Source organism: Venturia canescens, chromosome 2 (assembly GCF_019457755.1).
Source record: "Venturia canescens isolate UGA chromosome 2, ASM1945775v1, whole genome shotgun sequence".
In the NCBI taxonomy this organism is placed as follows: Eukaryota; Metazoa; Arthropoda; class Insecta; order Hymenoptera; family Ichneumonidae; genus Venturia; species Venturia canescens.
This window is the reverse complement of record NC_057422.1, coordinates 9,721,298-9,744,761: the sequence shown is the minus strand read 5'-3', so window position 1 is coordinate 9,744,761 and position 23,464 is coordinate 9,721,298. Positions and strand designations below refer to the sequence as shown.

The window sequence follows — 23,464 nt, the reverse complement described above, 5'->3', positions numbered from 1 at the left end:
ATTTTATATATTTGAGTAGCAATCAATTTTATTAAGGCAGGCAATAGCGAGTGACAAATTCTTCAAACAAAACAAGACACGCGAATGCCGACAATCGCTTTAATGATCCTCGCACACTCCTACACCACTCGGAACCTTCGAGTTCCTGATACGATCGGAAATCTGAATAGTTGGCCGTTCAGAACATTCATTAAGTAGCATCCAGCTAAATAAGTTGTATTTTTCGAGAAAGCTCGCGCGAAACATTCTCTTGGGCACTCGCGAAGACTGTATTTGGAAACATTCTTCTTCGATGAAGCACGACATCGGATGCAGAGCGAATACGTGATCGAGATGTTAGTAACGAGTGTACAAGTTTCGGAGAGGCTGATCATATAGTGAGCTCGCGAAAATTGCTTGTTCGCGGATGTTCTGCGAGAGTTGTTAAGAGGAGAGTGTAGACGTCGGGTGGTCAGACGTGCGGGAAATATCGTACGGTGAGAGAGTGAAAGAACGTTGGAGATTCGCGAGCGTGAACCAGCACTGACCGAGAGTTATGCGAGCAGCCCGCCCGCGCTGCAGTAGAAAAAGTCGGTTGGTAGAGGATCGAGCAACAGCGGAGTCGCCCGTATCAAAGTGCCTGTCCTACGCAGGAACGCATTTGCGGGTATGGAATGTTAACAGAAAGAGTTTTGTGAGGATATTTGGGCGATGAAGTGATGCTGATTGAACCCCTTTGACGCGTTGGGCGCCGTTCGTCAATGCACGCTGGATAACTTCAGAGATGGAAGGACTTTTGATCTTATAAACTATTCGCGCACGACCCTTTCCGTTCAGAAGCGCATTGATTTGTATTTATAAATATACCGGTAACTGAACAAACTGGTGGTGATATGCGAACGGCAGACTCACACAGCCTTAGCCCACGTTTCCTTCCCTCTCTCTCTCTCTGAATCTCCTTTTCTCTCACTCTCGATAGATTGCTGTGTCTTTCTCTTTCGTCTCTCTTTTTGTCGGATACGAGACTAGCCGTTCCCGTATTAGCATATAAATTATGTTATCGTGATTTATGCCCGGAGCTAGCAAACTGTGCGTACGTACGCGCGCTTAGTTGGAGGCAAAATACTCGAACAAGTTCGAAGCAAGCTCGCTCTTTGCTCTCCGTTTTTCTTCAGCTTTCTTTCTCTCTCTCTCTCTCTCACACACACACACGCACTCCTCCGTCTCGAGACGGGGGTTGTTGATTAAAGTTCGAATACACACATTCGTTTAGCACCGCGAAGAGAGAGATGTAGGAAGCAATAAGTGTGTATACCCTATCAGCACTCCTCGCAATTCTGCCCCCCGAGGCTCCGCACGATCGCCAATGACGGATAGCAGCCACGGCAATTCGAAAGAGTAACGATCGCCTCATTTTATCATCTTCTCATGTTTCTTTTGCCTATATGTACGTGTTTATAAGTACATTCATTTCTAGGTCTGTCCACAGTTAAACATTTTATTGATATTGACATGGTTTACGTTGGGAGAACCAACCGACGGATTCTCGACAACGGATTGTGAGAACCTCCCATGCAACTGTTTTCTAGGTTTTCGGTGCAAGACCAATGCGGTTTAATATTTGGATTGCACGTCCCTGCTCGAACACATTCAACATGCTTCATATTTTCAAATTTCCACTGGCTTTCCAAAAATACAAAAAAAATTGTCCAAAATATCGAATGAGCATAAAATCTGCACTCGAAGGAGCCCTCGTGCAAAAGAATTTCAATTCTAAAAAATGGGCCTGAGGAGCAAAATAGAAAAACGTTACTGTGAAAACGGCACTTCAGCGCTCGTTCATTGAATTATTATTCACCGAAGGTGTACGAACCCTCTTTCATTTGGCGTTGTGACCCCACGGAAGGTGCTCGTTTGGAGCGATGAAACAATTTCGAACAAGTACGCATGTAAAATTCATTTTTTTCGTTCCTCGCGTTCCCTCGCGCTTATGCGAGTGCGACTTTAAAAGGATAATCACACGAGTATGCGAGAGCACGTCGCACCAGAACATTGCATAATAATTAGCATTTGCATTACGATCGAATAAATACGAACACATCTGTATATTCGTTATTCACATCAGTATAAATATACATACGGCGTGCTCCATTCTGTACGGTGTAGGCAATGCTCTCCGCGAGCGCGTTGTTTAGCTATAGAACATGCTGCAAGTTCATTGCCAGACGTGTGTGGTGAGGAAATCGTTCGCACGTATGGATATACATGTATATGATTCATATGTGAAGCGAGTTATACGTGCCCAGCGAACAGCCGAGCGATTCGCGCTACCATAAACTCTCGCGCGACTCTCCCTTTTTATTTCCTTTCTCCTCGGGTCCTCTCCCTGTGCACTTGCTTTTTCCCCATACTACTTTACAAAAGTGTTGAAAAAAAAAAAAATAAAAAATAAGAAGGAAAACAAAACTCTGCAGAAATATCGCGCGGTCTCTTCCTGTGAAAGAGCCATAGAAAATATCGATAAGAAAACAACTCGTGAAAACATTGAGTAAAAAATGTCACGGAACTTCTTGAAGTACGACTCTTCGCAGAAGAATTCTCATCGGACAAGAGAAACACTTTTCGAGAGAAAGAGAGAAGGAAGAGTGAAAAGTCAACTCGACTGTTTCTAACTTGTTTGGAAAAATCTTTTGGAGAAGAGGAGAAAAGTTGTGAAATATTTGTGCAAAATAGGAAAATGAAGGAGGAAGGGGAAGAAAGGCTCGAGAAAAAAGCCACAAGACACTCGTCAAAATACTGGAGTTAAGTGCTCGACTCGGTAACTCGCGTAGGAGAGGGTTTGGCTTATCGATCCAACTGGCATATATATTACCAAAAGTCCCCTCGACTCTCGAAATCTTGCGTCTGTTCCTGACACAACACGTTTGATATATATTTTCTTGGTCTTCTCTCACTTCTCGCCAAATATACGTGTGTTCCAGGAATTATTATCAATGTGTGTATTAGTGCGAGTGGATTCGTCGAGGGGCAATAAAATTCTGACGGTCTTCTCGTGCCATTAAGTCTCAATCGAAGCGCGGATCACCCGATCGCAAAACGACTTGGAATACAGTCTTGTGGGTATTAACTCTCGCCTGCGAATCATACAAGATGACGATTTCTTGGAAAATTTTTATGTGTAAGCCAGAAACGAATTCGTGGGACTCTTAAAAATGTATGGAAGAAACGTTGATGGGCCAAGCGAGAGATAAAAACGTTATTGGAGCCCCAGTCATGTCGATGATTGAATGGAATGAAAAAGTCGGCTAGATTCCAGCGACAACCGTGAGCGCAATGTCGCAGCACACGCAGTTTTATACTGAAACGTGTTTTTAAAACTATTCGAGGTGGATTGAAGTTCGTTTATTCCGCAAAAATCAACCGGGGGCCACGGCATCCTCGGCTCCTTTAATTACCGAGTTTGTCAAGCACGTATCAGACGAAATGGAACTAATCAGTGCAGGAAGGTAATTAGAGGATCTTGTTTCTTGTCTGTTTCTCGTTCCCATAATGCGGAATACGTGCAAGGAAAAAAGAAATCTTCAGAGTTACTCCGCACGCTGTGCAGAAAGCCACAGAAAGCCACGATTTCACCGCGAATAAATAATTTATCACGTCGAGCTTCTGAAGATGATACCGCGAGAAAGCACCTTCCTTGGTTATCAAGAAAATGTGGAAGAATGCCCCGGAGCAGACAAACTTTTTTCATTCTCTTTCGCTACATTTTCGAAAGCCTTAGTTTCATTCTTACGTACGAAGAATTCGAGTGCTTAGAACTTTGGAAATAAACTTTTACTTTCGAGACACTTATCCAGTCTGTCTTCCTCGGTCTCTCTTCGTCACCCGGAGATGTTTCGCGTGATAAAATTGTCGAGGAAACTTTCGATCTGGGTTTGATGCAGCGATTCCAATTCACCTTGCTCATGAGATTTCCGTCGTGCTTTTTAAATAAAAACTCGGACGTTAGAACGATTTTGTAATTAGTTATTTTTAACATTCCCAAAAGAATTGTCCGAAAGAAGCTTTCGCACTTCCACTTTAAGGCCCACGCGATTTCGAAATGAAAAAACCTCTCCCGCCCCACCGTCGTTTCACTGCTAATGTCCTTTTAATCGAGCAAGACAAATTATACTAGCCAGAAATGTGAAAGCGAGCTAATAATTGGACTATTTTGGTAGTGCGAATCGGCGAATGGCCGATCTCAATTCTTAACTCTTCATTACACAAAGTTTCTAATCAACGAGTACGTGGATTCAAGAAATCGAACAGACTAAGAAAAAACGAATCTTTGAAGAAACGGAGAAACGTGAAAGAGATCGATTGAAACTAGCACACCCGGCATTTCTAGTTAGATCATTCACGTTTCGTATATATGTATATAAACAAGTATTTTTCTCTCTCCATTTCGCTCATCGATCAACGCGTACGCAGCGCCCAGACTACATCCATCCCTAAACGACCCTCGTTTTTCCTCAAATCAGCTTACTTTTTTCTCCACTCGCGGCTCTCGCCGGAGCAAAAATCGCTAAATTATCCTCGCGCTTTTCGCAATACCGCCGCAGGTGTTACTACTGCCGATACATACGCGCGAAACACTTTTATTTTTATTGCGTTACTATTTTTATACACGTGGAATATTCTGCTGTCGATTGTACGATATTGCCACATCGATTGATTCCGCAATTTGAATAATGACTAAATACGATGAATAAGGCGAAAACAAAATTAGTTAATGAAACTTATAAATTGTTCATTTTTTCAGCAAAATTGTGTATAAATTCAAAAATGAGACTTTTAGCAACTACAAAAATGAGAATATTCTTCTAAAATTGTATTTTTCTGGATTTCCTTGTTCCCGCGCGCATCTTGTAGGATTTGATATGCTCGTCTATCATTCTACGATCCACTCTACGAATTTCCATTGCGTCAAGCAGCGCCCTCAATGAGGTTCACTACGGGCGTCCTTTTTCGAGTGCTGTTGTAGGGCATTTCCACAGGGCCAAAAGAAAACTGAAAATATCCGATCGGTAGCGGCAACTGTATTGTTACGGAGCTTGAGAAAAACTTCCTCCCGCTCAGCGATTGATGCACGCGGGCCGACGCATGAAAGAGCGGTCACCCAACTGAGCGTCGGCCTGCCCGAGGCTGCTTATCGTGGGAGAGCGACCAAGCGACAAGACCGACCACGCATTTATCACTGTCCATATGTAAATGCGAGATCAGATGACCGTGCATAGGCGATCATCCGTCTCTTCCTTTTATCAGCGGGCCTATACTTATAATTATTTAAGGAGAAACAAACAACGCCGCGGGAAGTTGACCGGCGACATTAGGACAAGTTGAACGCGTACTATTTTGTAAAACATTCCCACAAATATTCAATATTATTGGGACTCAAGCACCCGCTGAAATTCAAGTTATTCGAGTTGACTTACAGAAAAAAATGTTTAAACCGACAAAAGGAATGAAGACTAAAATAGTGGGGGAGACGAAAAAAGAGGAAACAAAAATGAAGACGGTTGATGAAGGACGATTAAAGAAAACGGAGATGTTAAGAACCATGTTAAAAACGTTAAAAATTTTGAAATGATAAGAATTTAATAAAATTTGGTAAATGTAAAAATATAATGACAATATACATTAAAAATATATATGACAATATACATTTTTTTAGATTTTTCTACCACATAGCTCTCGAGTATAATTGAACACTGGTACTTCGATTTAACGCTCAGTTATTCGATAGTAAAAAATTTTTAAAAAATTATATTTGTATACTCGATGCCAAAGAACGTTATCACCAAATTTTATCAAATTCGGATTATTTCGATTTCGTGATCCAACCTTCTTAAATAAAAAAAAAAATCATTGCAATGAGTCCTCTAATGATGAAATCACTATAACCTCTCCGTGGTTCAAAAATCCTAATAGAGTAATCTAATAACTGGCAATTCACTTCAACAGAACAATTTAGTATATCGGTTACTACGTGCAGAGTATATGTTCAAAAAAAAACTGATTGTATACAACGATCGAAATATGATTGAACTGAAAAGATATGAAGTAATTTATTGATAGAACTATTCAAGATTAACTAAATTTGATCAGTTTTAACACATTTTCGTTTATCGCATTTGGTGAGTTAAATTTACCAATCCTTTTATTCAGTGTGGATGGAGTAGAAAGACTTCGAAAATATATCAAAATTCATAAAAATTTAGTTCATAATAGAAATATTCTCAACACCAGCTACGAGGAAAATCGAGGAGATTCCAAAGAATCTGACAAATTGAAATAATTTTTTTACCAATTTGTTTTTGTTAAAATAGAAAAATCCTTTGAATAAATTTTCAGGATCGACAAGTCGAAAGATGGTAGTGAAAATTTCACGGTTTAACGAAAATCGCATCGAGCGAACGTCTAGAGAGAGAGAGAGAAATCAGTGGTCGGAATAGAAAAAATAATGAAAGAGGCCCGAGGAAAATGTATTTGCTGGAGCATAGAATGTGATTCTCAAGAAAAGGGAGAGAAAAAATGGCGAAGGGAATGCTTGCGGCTTTCCCAGCATCGTATAAGAGGGAGGGTAACGATAGAGCCGTTCGAGCGTAATGCCAATCGTAAACGAGAGCAGAGGGTGAAAAACGAACGTACGTTTTCTGGACTTTCCCTCTGTCTGTTGGCCCCGTAGCCAAAGACTTGACTATACTCTCGAGGGCTTTTACTAGCTCTTTTTTAACCCTCGCCACACACCCTCGTAGTCTTAAACAGCCTCGAGCGGTAAACACTTAGTACCGCCATCGTATTTCACTAGGTAATCGCTGGGATTCAGTCCCGTCTTCCACTTTGCGTCTGTAATATCCTATAAAATCTGAATGCTGCCTTCAATGGCATGAGCGTTCTCGAGATTCCTAAGAGTCGCGAATGAACGACGAATTACAAAATTTCTTTTAAAACATAAAATCAATTTGTAAAAACAGAAATAATTATATTTTCAATAAAAAATATTTCAACTATCATAAAATCCCTTGATAAATGTGATGCATTCGTGTTGCAGGGTTTTTTGGAAGCAAATTCAAAGTGTTGGTGGAACGCTGCCCTGATTGACGCGACTCGTCAACTGAGGTACAAGGGTCACGTATCACCGGGTGTACTAATGGTCGGCGGACCGCCCTGTGCCCTCGAGGTTCTCAGGGCTGCCTGGTCCCGGAACGTCCTCAGACCGCCTGCCGACCACGCCATCACCTGTCTCGGTAAGTTCAACGACGTTTACAAAAGTTAAGCACTCGCAATAATGAACCTGAATTATCCAGCGAGCAGGAAGCATTATTTCGATCAAATTTTTCATCCCAAAATCAGCTTGATAAATTTTCTGTTTCGCTATCACGATTATTCGATTGAATTTCATGAACTAATCGCGTGAAACGTACCCAGAAAATTCCGTTTCTGCATTGAGGCATCCAACATTTCGTCACGCCCCCCTGAATACGTCGAGTCTCTAAATAAGTGTCAATAACGTCTCAATGCGAAGCAACGAATAAAGTAATTGGTGTACGCAGTATTGTGAACGTGCGACTACTTAAATTCCCCGTTGCGAAGTAAGCATAGAAGGCCCTTATCGCGCCGTTATCGGTATACACACTGCGGTTTCCACGCACTTTATCGCCCCGTTTGTCCTTCTTATACGAGCCGTTCTAAAAACAATTGTGCATCGCATCTAAAATAATAATTTTTCATCGTTGCTCATAATTTTTGCGGTTATGAAGATGCGACCATCGACCACCAAATTTTCCCAAAACCTCGCATCATCCTTCGATCAATCCACCCCATAAACTTCATAGAAATTAACTCGACGGGGTGGCTTGGAAAACGAAGTTTTCCAAGCCACCCCAGAGAGATTGGCCGTTTCATTACGAAACGCCCTGTACAAAACGTGCGAATCAATGGGCATGTACTTGCGGGACTGAAAGGGTATTACGAGTACATGGAGGACGAGGGGGAATCAACGCGATATTGCTGCCGCTGGAACGCTCTTGCTGCACGCTTTTTCACATCATTATAATATTCGCGTTTCTCGGCTCGCCTACGTATGAACGGGAAAACGTTGTCGCTTATCAGGTAGCCCGAAGCACGCAGCTCTGGCTGTGCCCGTGCACCCGCGTGTGCGTGTGTGTCTGAATGTCCTTTACTCGCTTTTTATCTTTTACTCTCTTTTCTTTGCCCTCTCCTTCTTCCTCTTGATCGTTGGCTTGTTCTTATTCGTATATATTCCACGGTGTGTGTACACACGAATGTACTGGAAGACGCAGCACCCACGCTCATCCGTGAGATTGTTCTCCGCTTCTCCGGCACCATCAAAACGCTTTTTCCTCTTTTTCCTTCTTTGTCGGAGACGTGCGCGCCTGATGGCCCTTATGCTAATGCCATGTGCGGGAGTACTCACTCCCGAAGGAACCTTCTCACCGTTTATTCGTGTGTTTAACACGTGCGTGTCCACGTACGCATATATACACAGCGCAAATCGCTCAAGATCTTCATAAGTCTCCTTCGCTTCTCGCGTGCTTTTATTTCACCCTCGATTCTAGCTACACTCCAATATATTTCGTTCCCATCAATCATCCAGTTTTTCAGCCCTAACGGAACCTGCGATATCCACTTCTTTATTATACGATAATAAGCAAAACCATGGATTCGACAAAATATCATTTCGATTGTTGTAGATTTTACGCAGACTCAAAAATCCAGATAAAAAATTCGTTCGCTTCATTCTGACACGGTATAGCAGGTTTTTCGAAGGACAAGATGGAGTAAAGTTCATTGAATAAAACATACAATAGCTCTGCTTAAACTCTGTGCCATTGATTTCGAGACCCGTTTCCATAATCCAATACCGAATTGTTCAGCCCTCGACAGAAAATAAATAACTCGATTTTCTCCAAAACTAAATGCCCGAGTATGTTTTTCTCCAGACCAGGCATTTTATCGTCCCATTAAAATCCAAGATGCTCCTAGAACGTGGTTGTCGACGCGACTCCGGATACGAGAGTGACGACGATCACCGAGTGGCGAAAGAACGAGAGGGGTGTGTCTCCGTGTATGACGTCACGATCGTAACAATTCTTACGCGAACAAAAATGAGTATTCTAATGTAGGCGCGAATTATACTCATAAAAATCCTAGGCGTATATAAATGCATATAGTAACAATATCGCTGTTGCTGTTGAGACGTTGGAGAGCCCGTGGTATAAAGTTGAGACTTCCCGTGTGTGTTAGATATACGTAATTGGTCGGCTGTCCGGTCTCCCTCGCGGCCACGTCGACAACTACCTTAACTCATCGCCCTGGCTCTTTGTAATACTCGACACTATTATAATAGCTAACGTTTCTTTACCGGGCCCATGGGCCCATATGGGCTACGTATAGAGCTCACACGTATATATTGCGGCCTTCGGGGTATCTCTACTGACCATTTCACGTCTTCCGGTTCGTTCATCCCAACAGCTTCTGATGCTCGCATGTACGCAGTTGTTCGATCCCTCTGGTCCTCTTATTCTCTCCCTCATTTTTTCTCATTCCTCTCTCTACTTTTTATTCCTCCTTCTCTCGCTCTTGCCCCCTCGCTGTTCGTCTAGTCGTAACGTTTATAACACGCCCGCATCTGCCTATGATATTTATTGTCCTCCCGACGTCCGGTCGTATTCATGTTAATATTTTTTCCTCCGTCTCTTTCCCCCGCACAGAGATCTCGTGTACGGGATTTCTCCTGTTTTATTTAAACTCTCCTGTCAGAGCAGTTCTTTTTTTTCATCGTACAAGGCGTGGGCATCGTGAAACTGTAAGAATAACGAAATGATTTTTTTCGTTTTACGATTTTTTTCACATTTTGTTCGTTGCATCGGCAATCCTTCATGTCTATATTTTCGTTCGAAAGACCGCGAGCCGAAGCGATGACAAACATTGCGTGGGCTGTTCAATCGAATAATTCCGGTTGGAGGACACCAAAATTTTCCTCACCTAATTATGCAGGCCGGATTAACGTGACACGACGAAACTCGACGTCTCCTTTCTCGAAGCAGAACTTTGTGCGTACGACCTTTCGGAGTTTGATCGGCGGAAGTCTCCGCGAGGCGGAAGATCGGTTACGAAACGTATGTAAGACACTGTGATTCGACGCGACGTGTCGAATAAAATAATACTGTTCGACGAGCCGTTATACATAAAACGTGGATACACAAAGTGGGATTTCAGAGATAACGGAATTGGGGAATTTCGTGGGAAAGTCAATCGTAGAATATTTAACGGAATCTAAGCGCCGCGCATAACTTTTTCATAAAATCCAAATTTATTCGATATTCCTTAAAACGTATCAGAGACCAAAAGCCAATTCGAGCAGATAACCGTCTTTCAATCGCAGATTCGTCCAAAAATCCAAAAACAAATTGACTCCCGTGCGGATTCGTTACTCGCAGCAGGATGAGTGAGAATAAGAGAAATGGAGCCCGAGAGCAAACGTATAAAAGGTATGGAAGGAAGGAGCATAAATCACGGTGGTGAGAAAACACGACGGTAGCTGCATTCCAGTGAGATTGATTAAGTCGGTAAAGAATAAGTCGTGGCAACTCCGCGCGACAACCACTTCGAGTTTCCGTGCATAATAGTCACCCTGGCAAACACCTGGGAGTCTCGGTGTATATCGCACCTCTCGACTGCAAGCTCTCCCACAATAACAACAACAACGACAACAACAACAACAATAATCATCATCATTTACCATAATAACAACATCCATAATCACAAGCACGCGATAACAATGCTCCGTATATATTTATACATGTAATTTAGAAGCGCAGGCGAGAGAACGAGAAATAATAACCGAACACGAATGCCGCGGGAGCCCTTCACGCGCCATTATTATCTCCGTTATTATGACTATTGTTATCGCCGTCATAGTTTCTCCCCATATGCGATTTACAAACGATCTCTTGACGCATTAAACACCTGAGCTTGTTGTGTCGCGAGCTAAACTGTACTTTCGTCTATGCCATTTGAGATTGGCAACGATGCTTGAAAAAACTCTGCAGGAATCTCGTTTTATTTAACGCTTTGACAAGCTTTTCTTTCCCCGTTGACTGCTTCACGTTACAAAGAAAAGCTCATTCTCAGTGTTAAAAACGTTCATTTTGTTCGATACTCCGATGCTAGATTTTCTAATAAAATTTTAATAACACAGAATAATTCATTACGATATTAATTTGCTTTCGATCAACCTGAGATTTCGAGTTCGCGGCAAACACCAGCAAAATATCTTGGCATAGAAGTAGACATTTATCGAGACGTTAAATCCACAGCAAGCAGAATTTTAGCTCATAAATATCAAAAGCCAAAGAGTGTAGAAATATTTCTCGAGGTGTTTGTAAAAAAAGATGCAATTGCGATAAGTCAAAGGATTAAATTGACTTCGTGGAAAGAGAATGAAAGTGCTGACTTGTTAAAAATAGTTTGTAGCCACGAGAAAAGTAGAAGGGATGACGGGGGGGGTAAGTATTTTATGATTATACGAAAGGGACGAATGATCTTTTAAGATATTCTGGAAGGTATCGTTAATATTATATTACCCGACACGGTTATAGAGAGAGTGCCTTGAAGCAGATTCTTAAGGGGGTTGCCGAGATCTTGTTGAACCCCATTGATGCGGATTCCTCGATAAATGCATATTTTTATTTTCCCTTCTTTTTTCATAGATCTGGACGAGCTGTTCAATGTTCGCACGCGCTTCTGCCCCCCCCCCACCCTCTCTCTCTCTCTCTCTCTCTCTCATTCTCCGTCTCTCTTGCTCTTCCGAACTCCTGCGATGCTCGTAAAGATAGGAAAGGCTCGTTCACGAGATGCTACGGGCACTTGAGAAAAGCTTGACTGGACAAGCCCAGCATCGGATGAGGGGTTTCTATAATACTCTCGCGGTGGATATACACCATCTTCGCTCTCTCTCTCTCTCTCTCGCTTGCTCTCTTGTCTCCTCGATCTTCGGGCTTCTATACAAGAGGCTCATGAGCTCTTCCAATAGGCGATTCTGATTCTCATTTTTGTATATTTTCGCATGTTCGAGTAAAAGCCCCACGGTGTATGGAATCTCTCACGGTGTGAAATTCAAGCCAACAATTATCATCGTTATTCGCACTTGTATTCAAAATAGCGAGGGTGTTGAAAGGAAAAAGTGGTCTGTGCCAGTTTTATTGTTCGGGCAATTGAATATTCATGAGTTTTTTTCAAAATCACGAGTCAACGAAAACCCTGAGGTCCGCCAGCACAATGGTTCATTTCTTTTTTTACGAGTCTTATGAGAGTGAGGATGAAAGTACAGAAAGATCGCAAACACAGTTATCGGTGTTTAGGATTAAAATTTCAAGTGACAGACCATTTTTTCCTTTCAATCGGAGACACAGCCGATGCGCACTGTATCGTCGTTTGAATCGATTCACAGTAGAATACACATTTTTCTCGTTTATATACGACGATTCTGCTCGCCTGAATACCCAGAGACGACTACGAGTCGCTGCGAAGACAATATTTTTTCTGCATTCCGACGTCTTATCACACGCGAGTCGCGATTTTTATGCATTCAATTGGAGGGCAGCGCGAGAACGAGATTGCTGCACGCGGCTGCGCTGTTTTGTTACTTTAGAAATCTTTGGATTGTTCGGGTATGTTACATCGGGCAGAATACACATAAGCATTTATGCGAAGAATGTAAGTATCTATAGGGGCATTTTGCGAAGAGGCGAACGAGAGACAGCACAGATAAACTGTCGAGGATAAATTTACGAGACGCTAAGAGTGTTTAGACACGTTCGAGGAGGGGAATACGTTCGTGAACGTCAAAGTTTCCTACTCATATCCTTTGATATATCTCTGATTCGTGGGGATAGATACAAACAAGCCACGAGTAAGCACAAGCAAAAGCTGGCGCACGGTGTGTTCCCCGCTGAGTTGGCTACTGGCCTCCGGGGCTGGGTTCTCGCGTCCTCGAAACAAATCGCAACTCTCACGGCTTCCTTCAAACATTGCATACATATATTTATTCGTAAATACATATGCATTCGTATGAAATTCCATGTAACGCTACAAGGCAAAATTTCCCTGTGCGGTTATGACGCGGACTTTGACAAATAGCGTTTCTCTCTTCAGCGCCGCGTGGACAATTTATTTAAAAACTTTATAATTCATTGATTATGTTCGTTGACTCACGCGGGACGCGACGAGCAAACTCTCGAATATTTGTTCTCAAACAGGCAATGGAGAGCAGTGATGCAAACTCGAGATCCAATTTGGAACGATGGAAAGAAAAAAATGAAGGTTTTGCTAAACATTTGGAGTTCCAACAATTCGAAGCTTCCGTAGACGAGGTCAATGTTGAATTGGGCTTGGCACAAAGTTGCCCGCTGCCGCCGGTCGACCGGGAAGGAGAGCACGAGAAAAAAACGTTCACATATCGCGGAACAGTCGATTTAATTCGAAAGAAGAAAGATCCAAGCGTGTATATAAAAATCGCTCGTTGTGATCCGGGCACATTCGAGGTTCTCTCATTCTCCGTCATCGAATGTCCGGTGTCAGAGGTGAAAAGATCGAAAGAGTCAACGAACGTGTAAAGTTGTTGTCTATCGGCCTCGGGGAGTAGAATATGAGCACGGGATCGGCCGAGAAGAGTCGCGAATCTCTTGCGCTCGCGTCCTCGAAATGAGTCTCTCACGCTCGATCACACGTACAGCGCACACGGATACGTCCACATAGGGACGTCAGTAAACGCACACTAAACGCATCTCCAGTATATAAATATACTGGCGTCGTAACCAGACAGCGATTTTCCCATCTCTTCGTCACGATAAAAGGAGCAAAGCGAAGATGAGTGTGTGTCTGCTCGGCAATAGCCGGTGTGCACATCGACCACTGGCAGCCAAAAGGGCGTTGTCAAAATGACTCGACGAGTTACACCGCCTCGGTAAAGCCCTTTTATTAGCTAACAATCGATCCACCGTGCATACAAGCGCATCTATCCGAGGCATATCTGCATGGAGGCGTTTGTACGAGTGTGTTGTGTACGGCGAGCGAAAGCCCCCGGGAAACCGATGATCGAGCTCTCTTGTCCCTCTTTTCATCAGCGGTGAACTCAGAGATTCTCGTCTTTGGTTTTCTCCAGAGGGTACACATGCATCTCCATGGGCTACGACGTAGCGTACTTACGCTCGCATTTACAGCGAATCGTGATGGGGCCAATTTCCGTGGCGAAAGAATAACGATCTCCGCGTACTTTGAAAACGCTTTTCTCGGGTTTCGGATCTTTTCTATTCTCAATGTTGAAGATCTAAAGTAGAACAAAGTGCCAAAACTTTTCAGCCTCAAATGATCGTCGTGAATTCTCGTCGAGCGTCCTCTCCGCCGTTGAGGTTTCAACTCATTGGATCAAGCTGAAGGGCGATTGTTTCAGCAATTGGATAATTTAGTCGAGAGTGTTGACGCTGCTCTGACCGATTGGGAACGAAGTGCATGCTGGTGCATGGGGGGTCTTTGACGCGATTGATCTCGAGCACAAAATCCCACGGTTCCCACACCCTCGCGGCAGTGGCGGCACGCTCGCTCAATCATCGTCGACCTCGACCCCCGGCGCACCGGAGATGAGGAATAAGTACGAGAGGAGCGAAGGAGAGGACGAAAAAAAACGGGAGACGAAGACAGCCCATAAAGATCGAGGATACCCAGCGTGCTAACAGCTCTTATGACGCCTTCTGATTATGATAGACGCTCGTGACGTTTCGCGCGTACTCCTGAAGCCAAGAGTGGCGATTTCCTGCCGCACGGCACAAGCGGAAATGTACGAAGAGCGAAAGAAAGAACATTTTTTTCGTCGCGACTAGGCGGAAAGGAGGCGTTTTATAATTCGTAATGCAAATGATGAAATTCAAAATTTCATAATCGCGCATTCGTAGCATACGAGCGTCGCACGAGTCCTCTCAATTCTTCTATCGCATAATGAACTATAATCATGATACAATATTCAACAATGAACCTTGCTACAAAAGACAAAATTTTCTTCAATTGCTCAAGCTTGTCATTAGCATGTCAAGAGCATCGAGATTCATCTTTCATAAGCTTTTCAAATATCAATTTCACGAATTACCGATTTTCCCATAGACAGAAAACGCGTTTGGACGAAACAGAGTACCTCGATGCTCATTCGTTTGAAATCAGCTTTAAAGCTTCGAACATTTTATCAATATTGCGCGTACTCGTTGCAATATCAAACGCTCGAATATAAATAACATCAATGAAGTTACACAAGGTCTTTCCCCCACAATCCATCAGCGCGATTCCAAGTGTTTTTATACACTCGTACGTATAAACATTGAAAACTAATGAGTTCCTATAATCGATCGGTATTAATTGCTCTGACACGTCACGAAACGTGCTATCGGAAATCCAATCGACCTATAAACATAGATTAATCACTTAAATGTATATGCACAGCTATACATTTTGTAATTCAATAACATTCGTTACACATACTGCACTGAATACAAGAAGCCCGAGACTCTCGACTCCTAATTAGCAAATTCTTTACACCACGGCTGTCTCCACGTCTCGATCTACTACGTCTCTAATCACTGAGAAATCGATCGAATAACGTATTTACGTGTACCTGTGGCGTTGCTCTGTCGATTAAACCGAGGCTGCTAATGTAACTTTATGTACAGTTGAATGCTATGCTTTAACAGCACGAGTGCGGCCCTGTAACACTTTCTATGGAATTTTCCATAAAACTGAAAAATTCGCTGCTACTGAAACGCAATTTGATTCATTCTTTTTTTCACCATTTGCCTAATTCTGCTAACTTGTGGAAAAAAACTTGTTTCGTTTTCGAGTGAACAGATTTTTTCGTATAAATGTTTAATAGAATATGAAGCCAACAATAATTTTTGTCCATTGAACTAATTTCATTCTCGTGGCTAAAACTGTGAATGAAAAAAAAAAATGGAAATTTGTGGCAACGCGATAATTCGACGAGGCTTCGCAGATGTTAACGTAATTTTTTTTCATCCGAGTGCGCGCGAGTGCACGAATGAATGTATGAAAAAAGCCTGAAAATTCCTCACAACTCGAGAGTCGTCTGGAAATATGGTTGGAAATAAATTCAGTTAGCGTGCAACGCGCTTTAAACGTCTTGAGAAACGATAAATGACTGCAGTATATATCTCATTCGTTTATCCACACAATAATTAACCGCGTCAGCGGAGGAACAAACGACAGGATGGTCATTGACTGCTGCAGCTAGAGAGACATTAAGATTCGTAGCTGCGTGAACGTTCAACCGGATGAAGCGTAAATAAGTAGCAGAGTGCGCGGCGCAAGATGAAAATATCGAAAGCGACCTCTCTGGCAGCGAGCGGAGGTCGCTCGAGCAGTTAGTATCGAGGAATCCGGAGAGAGCTCCGATTAATGAAATCGCCAGGTAATTAAACGATTATTTAAGACCGGTAGCTCTCTGGCATTCAACCGCTCAGCGTTGTGTACGTGCATCGAAATATTCTCAGCGTATATTATCGAGACGCATGTAAACCTGTTCGCTCGTACCTCGAGGACTCTCGAATGACAGCAAAAAACGGGATGTCAGTGAAAATTTTACCGCGCACGAGGCATTTAGTGCAACACGGCGGACATTTACATAATTCCGAAATAAATCCGTTCGCGTTATTCCTGTCGAGATTCAATCTTTCGAAAATACCCGACGAAATAAGCAGGACGAAAAGTTTACAGTTTCCCAATATCTCGTCCTCATCCTCGAGCCTAATTTTGCAGTAAATATATTTTTTTACGGAATTACAAGAATTAATATTTACTGATCAAGACGATAAATTGTCGTTATATTACAGGACTTCGTCCCTGACAATAATTAAAAAAACTACCCCTTGGCGTTGATCCTCGGGGCCCTGCGACCCTTGGCTCCGTCAGCCACCCCCCGCTTCGGTCGCCCCAACGTCTCCCCCGCTCCCAGCGTCGCGGTTCAGACGCACACAGAGCCATTGACTCAAGTTTCCTCGGTAAAACACTTTTTCAAAAATAATTCTCCGCAGGTACTCGGAGCATAGAATTTTTAAGAGCCCGGCTCGTGTACTGCGCTCTCAGCGACAACGAAAAATATCATTTTGATTTATTGCAAGACAATTAAAAGTGCGATACACGAAGAATAATGCTCGTTACACAACGAGCGACGTTACTTTTCTATAGAACGCCCTCTACAAAGGTAGACACAAGCGCGTTATGTGCGGATACGCACGCAATAAAGTCCCGCAGACGCGAATGTATACGTCTGCAGTGGTTAATAATTACTCCTACTTGTGCCTACTGCATAAAATGCGTTTATACGTGTGCGCGTATGCGTTTAGTAGTCGTGAGGTTACCTACTGTAACAGCGAGGAGGAATTAAGTAACGGATAATTGCAAGTTGCTAATAAATTAATCCTTAGCATGTGGACCTCCCTCGGTCACGCCCACTGTATCAAAGAGATCCTCGATGCGCGCAACCATCCGACACACACGCCCGCGTCTACTCTGCGTACGCACACATGTATAGGTGCGCGCGCATTTGTGTTTATCGAATGTATAGTTTTGAGGTGTACAAAAGTCGATTCCCCGCGAGCCTAATCGTTCCTGCAATCGTGAATGCGTAAGTTCATATATACTACGCGTGTGTCTAATCGCGGTGTTAAAGTCGTTCTCTATCTTCGATACGTACCGTTAACGAGTGTTCGTATACACTTCAGGCTCGTATCTCTCGCGCGATTCTCCGCATGTGCGGTCGTTGTTTTATATACCTGAGCAATAGACTGCTCGCGCTCGTCGACATTTGTGACTGCTGCCCTCCGCACTTACGTTTAGTCGATGATGTTTCCAGTGCGAGAAGATTGTACGCGTGCGTTTAATGACGCTTATTTTCACGTATGAGGCGTTTCGCATGGATTTCGACACGGTCTACCTCAATCTTGTGTCGTGGCAAAGAGCCTCCGCGGAGGTGGACATTCGCTAATTGGCGGTGGCAAATTCGTGAGGTGGTTGACGAATTTAAAAATATTTCAAGCTCCATATACTTTTTGGATTTCTATTAATGACTTTTGGGGAAACTGATTATCTTGGTAGCAACGGCGATGGGTCTGCGGGACTCTAGCAATCCGGCGAGTCAAGCCCATTTCCGCACCGATCACACCGCCAATTGTTTTTTTCGGCTTCACATTCTTCACATCGCATAGAACTGACCACTTTTTGTCATATGACAAAACAGTTGAACGTTGAAAAATATGACGGAGCGTATATGCGAGATTAAATACCTCTTGTACGTATATGCACGCAGGTTGAACGGAGCCATGAGCTCGCAAAGTTCGCAGCACGGAGTTGAACGTAACGGATCTCTGAATAATTAAATAGTCGCGAGCAATTGGATAAATCGTCGGGGGACACGATAACCGGATTATTAATTGCTTACGAATCGAGACACGGCTATAAGATGCCAGGAGATTTCATATCTCACGAGATTATATATACTGTGTATGTCCTGTTGGCTGTGTATCCGTTTTGCATATACGCATACGTGAACACACATGTTGAGATGCACGTACACCGCAGCGGAGATCGCGGTAGCGTGCACATAAAACTAATTGAGCCAGTTAGAGTCCTCTATTTCTTATTCTTCGTGCTGTTGATTTCGAGGTAGGAAATCTCCAACTTTGTATGAGATAAAAAGAATAAAAAAATACGTCTTCCTTATACCCGAGGCAGAAACGATAGCATCCGTCGAAAGAATTCGATGTGAAAGAGACGAGCACAAACTTCACAGACGCGTTGCTTCCACCTCTGAAGATTATGCACCGGAGATGAAAAAAGAGAGAGACTGAAACGAGATGAAAAAGGTTCCGAGGCTGGGAAAGGCAAAGAAGAAAATCCGGTGAATCTTCGCGTGCCTGCAAAAGAGTGACGATTTTTTGTTAAATAAAATAAAAAATGATACAAAACTGATGATAATCCTCGCGATCATCGAAGTAATAACTTAATGAGGCTCTTGGATAAACGAGCAACTCTCTCGTGATCATAGGGTCCTATAAAACGCTCTCCCCGTAGTATTTTATCCATGAAAATGAGCGTACAGGCACTTATAAACGACATTTTCGCCCCCAGGGGGCGAGAACCGAGGCGATAGGTCGTCCGGTGGTCTTTTGTGATCTCAAGTGAATGCAAAAAAAGTTTTTATATACACCCAATCTCACGACGTGTGCTGTAAAGCGATAGATAAACTCTCGTGTGTTATGTACGACACAATTGGTCTCGCTATTTTGCATAGCTCACAAATTCCACGATATTCTCAAGTTTTATAGTATATCGATCTCGAGTTTCATCGTGCAGTAATACGAGAAACGTGAATGCTTCATTATATTCGGCATTTTGACATAAACCACGAGAAGAAACTTGAGCCACTATATATCGCATGAGAATGAGAATTTAAAAGTTCAGAATGAAAAGTGAGCACCATTTGGATTCACTTCGATTGCGGATGCATCTCTGCGTAATTTGTATTTCTATTCTTTTACTGCACCTGACGACGATAAAACCGATGCTGGTTCGCCCACTGTATCATTACGAGGTGCCAATCATACGGTACGATCGCATCGCGTTTATAAATCATCGACTAAATCCATTCATTTTTCACCAAACCCCGACGTATTACGAGCGCGAGAGCACTGAAGTTGAGCCAACGAAACGCTCCAATCGGATCAAAAGTCACTTGATCTCCGATCGACTTTTCTTAAGAGTATCGATCAGTCGGCTAACCTCACTTGGAATTTTCGAAATCGAAATTCTTCGACACAGCTTGACCGATTAAAAAAAGGCTCCGTCAGTCGATTTTTGCCATCGTCCTGCGTAGCCTGACAGCGAGTTCCAAAAAATCGATTCCGAAACAAAAAAAACGTTCTCCTCCCCTACTGCCGAATCGAAACTTCCCTCACACTTGTTGTATGAAAAAAAAAAAAAAAAAAAAAAAACATGAAAGATGAGGAGGATGGAGGCAATTCAGACACGGAAAATGATCGAAATGTACGGATATGCAGAGAAGTTTGCTGCTATCAAGGGGAGGCATGCGAGAGGTTCATACTCGGTGTTCGATATGTAAAGGCATACATGAAAGAGTAACTTTATACGATGCCGACGCGCGCTCGTATCGTGGTTATCGCTATCTTAACGAGAATCGACAATTTTCTGGCCGCAGCATCACGTCGCACGAATAACGCGCGACGATGCACGTACTTACATACGTAAAGCGTTTCGTACTGTGTAAGGATGTAACCACACACGCGTACCCGGAGGTATACACACAATGTGTAAAACTCTGTCGATGTCTCTTCCAACGCCCCACAGTCCCATGAAGAATTCCAGCTCATCTACTTGCATATTTGAGTGCATATGCATGCTAGGCACATGAGGTTTGTATATCTAGGTGAACTGTGAGAAAAGATCTGCCTGAATCGATTCCGGACGTCACTCGTTCCAGCGTGCCACCCGCCGCTGCGAGACGAGAAACGACGCTTACGTGCATTGAGCATATTCGTAATTGGAGAGAGTGAAAGCGTTCGCTCTGCCTCCATTCCGTGTGCGTTCAAACAGTCTTCACTTCCATCTCGAGGTGGGAAGAAAATAAAAATGACCGAAATTGAGTTAACCGCGCCCATGATCATTTTCTTTATTCCAACGCGTTTATTTCGGCTCGCGGTGTGTTTTGAGAATTCGTGATAAACGGGAGAGCCACGGATAACGGAAAGTGATTATTCCGGAGGAACAAAAATTCCATTTTCACAGAGTATGGGGCGAAAAATTTGTCGAAATTAGCGTAGTTTTCGCAGACTCAAGAAGCCCAAGATTTTGTCTCTAGGCGTAAGTATAGGTGTGCTGAAAAACCAAGCTCGCAATAATTCATGTGTATTTGCATTGCTCATATGTTGCGAAGGAAATGGCGGAGACTATGGGAACTAGACCGTTCCAGATATAAAGCTAGACGTATGTTCAAACTCCCACTTGATGTGCGGATTTCGCTATCACTCTATCACTCTTGTTACTTTTCTCGTTTGGCGCGCGTTCCCGAGCGAGTCGGGTGTCGGAGATAATACTCTCTCTCTCTCTCTCTCTCATTCACCCGAGGACCATTCGTCTCTCGATCTCCTTTATTTGCCGATGGAAAGGAGCTCTCACAGGTCCACCTACGCCCTCGTCTTCGTATATAAACATTGGTACAACTCCGGGCGGGAGAGAGGCTCGAATGCGAGCATGAGGTGAGCTTTAATATGCCAGCAGAGGGAGGATATACAAAGTGTGCTGGGTACACACGTCGAAGTGTTTGTGTAGCCCGACGTCAAGCGCGCGGTATGATGACCTGAGAAATTTCCGGATCTAGGAGCCTCGCTCGATCATTCGCTTCACAGCACCAGTTACAGAGCGAGGAACGATGCTAGTTTTTTATTTATTTATTCGCCTCTTTCAAAACCTCCGTGATCACGACGCTTGGTTCTTCGCTTCATTACGTTGATACTTCGCCTCCGCGTGGCGGTAAAGTAGCCAATGGGATTGACGATCGCACGAACATGAAAAGCTGCTCGCGCATCAATTGACGTCAAAGTCCTCTTGAGCGAACTGCAATGGAGGGCGTTGTGGTACGGAAACTCGAGACAGCGATAATTCGCGCGATCCGCATTACCGGAAGTCAAAGTTCGTGTCCCCGGTAAGGACCTTTGCAGAGAACGAAGTGCGAGTAACTTTGCGAGATATTTACAGCATAAAATGCGAGCGCGTGCTTGATCCCATCCGATCTGTTGTTGAGCATAGATCAGCCTGCCTGAAATCTACTTCGTGGATCTCCAGGATGCATAATCTTTCGCCTCCCGGTGTAGGTTACACTATCTCACCGCGCGAAGAGAAGCTTCTCATGTGTGTATTGAGGGACGAGAGTGCAAGGAGTATCGGATGTGCCCCCACCAGCTCTGATGCCGGTGTCCGAGTATTTTCGATCGGCTCCGAGGGAGCCTCAGCGGCCGGGCTTCCTTGCCCTGCGGGATTCAAGGATCACGTATGGGAAACGCGCCTGCTTGCGTGCCTGTGTAACGCCACGAGGATACAACGCCTGAGATAGAGGAGAACGACCGATAGGAGGAAGTATTTATGCATGTAACCCCATCTCCGGATCAAAGTATTCGCCTAACACGTGTACTATTCACGTGACCACACGAATTTTCAATCGAACATCACGAATTCTTGCACGACGTCGTTGCACATACTTGAACGAGCAATATTACTCCGTGAAACACTCGTTTTATCTGGCCGAGTGGCAAACAATTTCGTTCGTCGTAAACGACCGTAGATATTTTGGAACAAGCTCCGATACCTGCTTTCTCGACAGGAACATGCGCACGCCTGATTTCCGTCAGTCTCGTTGCGAGAGCACATTCGAATGAGCTGATTATGCGAAACTTGCTCAAAGTTGTCGTTCACTTTTCGTGTATTCTGTGCTCGAGAATTCTCGTTTACATATAGAAGAAGTCCAGGGATCATCGAACCATGTGAATCGCTGTTTTTACGTGGCGCAGTCAGCAAAAAAGTTACGACATGCGAGCGCACACATTGCTTCGCTTCGATATCGAAAGTATATCTTGTTGTAATTCCTATCAAATAGCTATTTTTTCACTGGCCTGGCTTTATCTTGTTCTCATATCGCAATCCAGGAACACGCCATAAATCGGTATACCATAAATCTGTACAGTACACCCATTCCTCAATCTCTTCCATCGATTTATAAAGCTGAAATAAATAAGGATTTCGAAGCAAGAGTACGAGACTGCAGCCTCACCATAAAATCAATATCATTCAAACATTTTCGCTCCCCCGTTATGATTTCCAACTCGATCTGTTTATTACATCATCATTCACCAGTACAAAGTACATAACACGTCGTCGATACGCCGAACGTTTGTAGCGAGGCAGCAACCTATGGGAGCTTGGGATTGCTCCGAACAAAACATTGCTCTCTCAGAAGTTGGTTCCCGAGATTTATCGCGGTACTCTCCCGGTGCGTCAGCGAATCGATCTACGGAAAGACGAAAGCTCGAGAAGGAGAGGCCGAGAGTGAAAGAGAGAAGAAAAAGGAGCGAGAAAATCCGATAGAGAAACGAGGCGCGCGCGTTCCAAGTCGCCAAGCGATCTTTGAACTTTGCAGTCACCCTCGTAAGATATCAGGCATCGTACGTCGTTGCGCACAGTGTATGGTCTACAAGTGCTAGAAGAGGTCCTCTGAGGATATCTCTCTCTCTCACTCTCGGTCTCTTTCGTGCAGACTCTTCAATGGTGTGTTAGGCTCTTCGGAAGATGC

General features: G+C 43.6%; 2 protein-coding genes across 3 annotated transcripts in view; one reads left to right on the top strand and one right to left on the bottom strand.

Annotated features, from left to right (window-relative positions):
* knockout (Stork-head domain-containing protein knockout) overlaps positions 1-23,464 on the top strand; it is a 116,308-nt gene that overhangs the window by 53,014 nt on the left and 39,830 nt on the right. For both annotated transcript variants that reach the window (XM_043410986.1, XM_043410987.1), the window contains exon 3: positions 7,073-7,268. In XM_043410986.1, coding sequence (XP_043266921.1) covers positions 7,073-7,268 — 196 coding nt within the window. The remainder of the gene's footprint in view (positions 1-7,072; positions 7,269-23,464) is intronic.
* The window catches only part of LOC122405913 (uncharacterized), a 134,798-nt gene that overhangs the window by 89,059 nt on the left and 22,275 nt on the right, over positions 1-23,464 (bottom strand). The window lies entirely within an intron of this gene.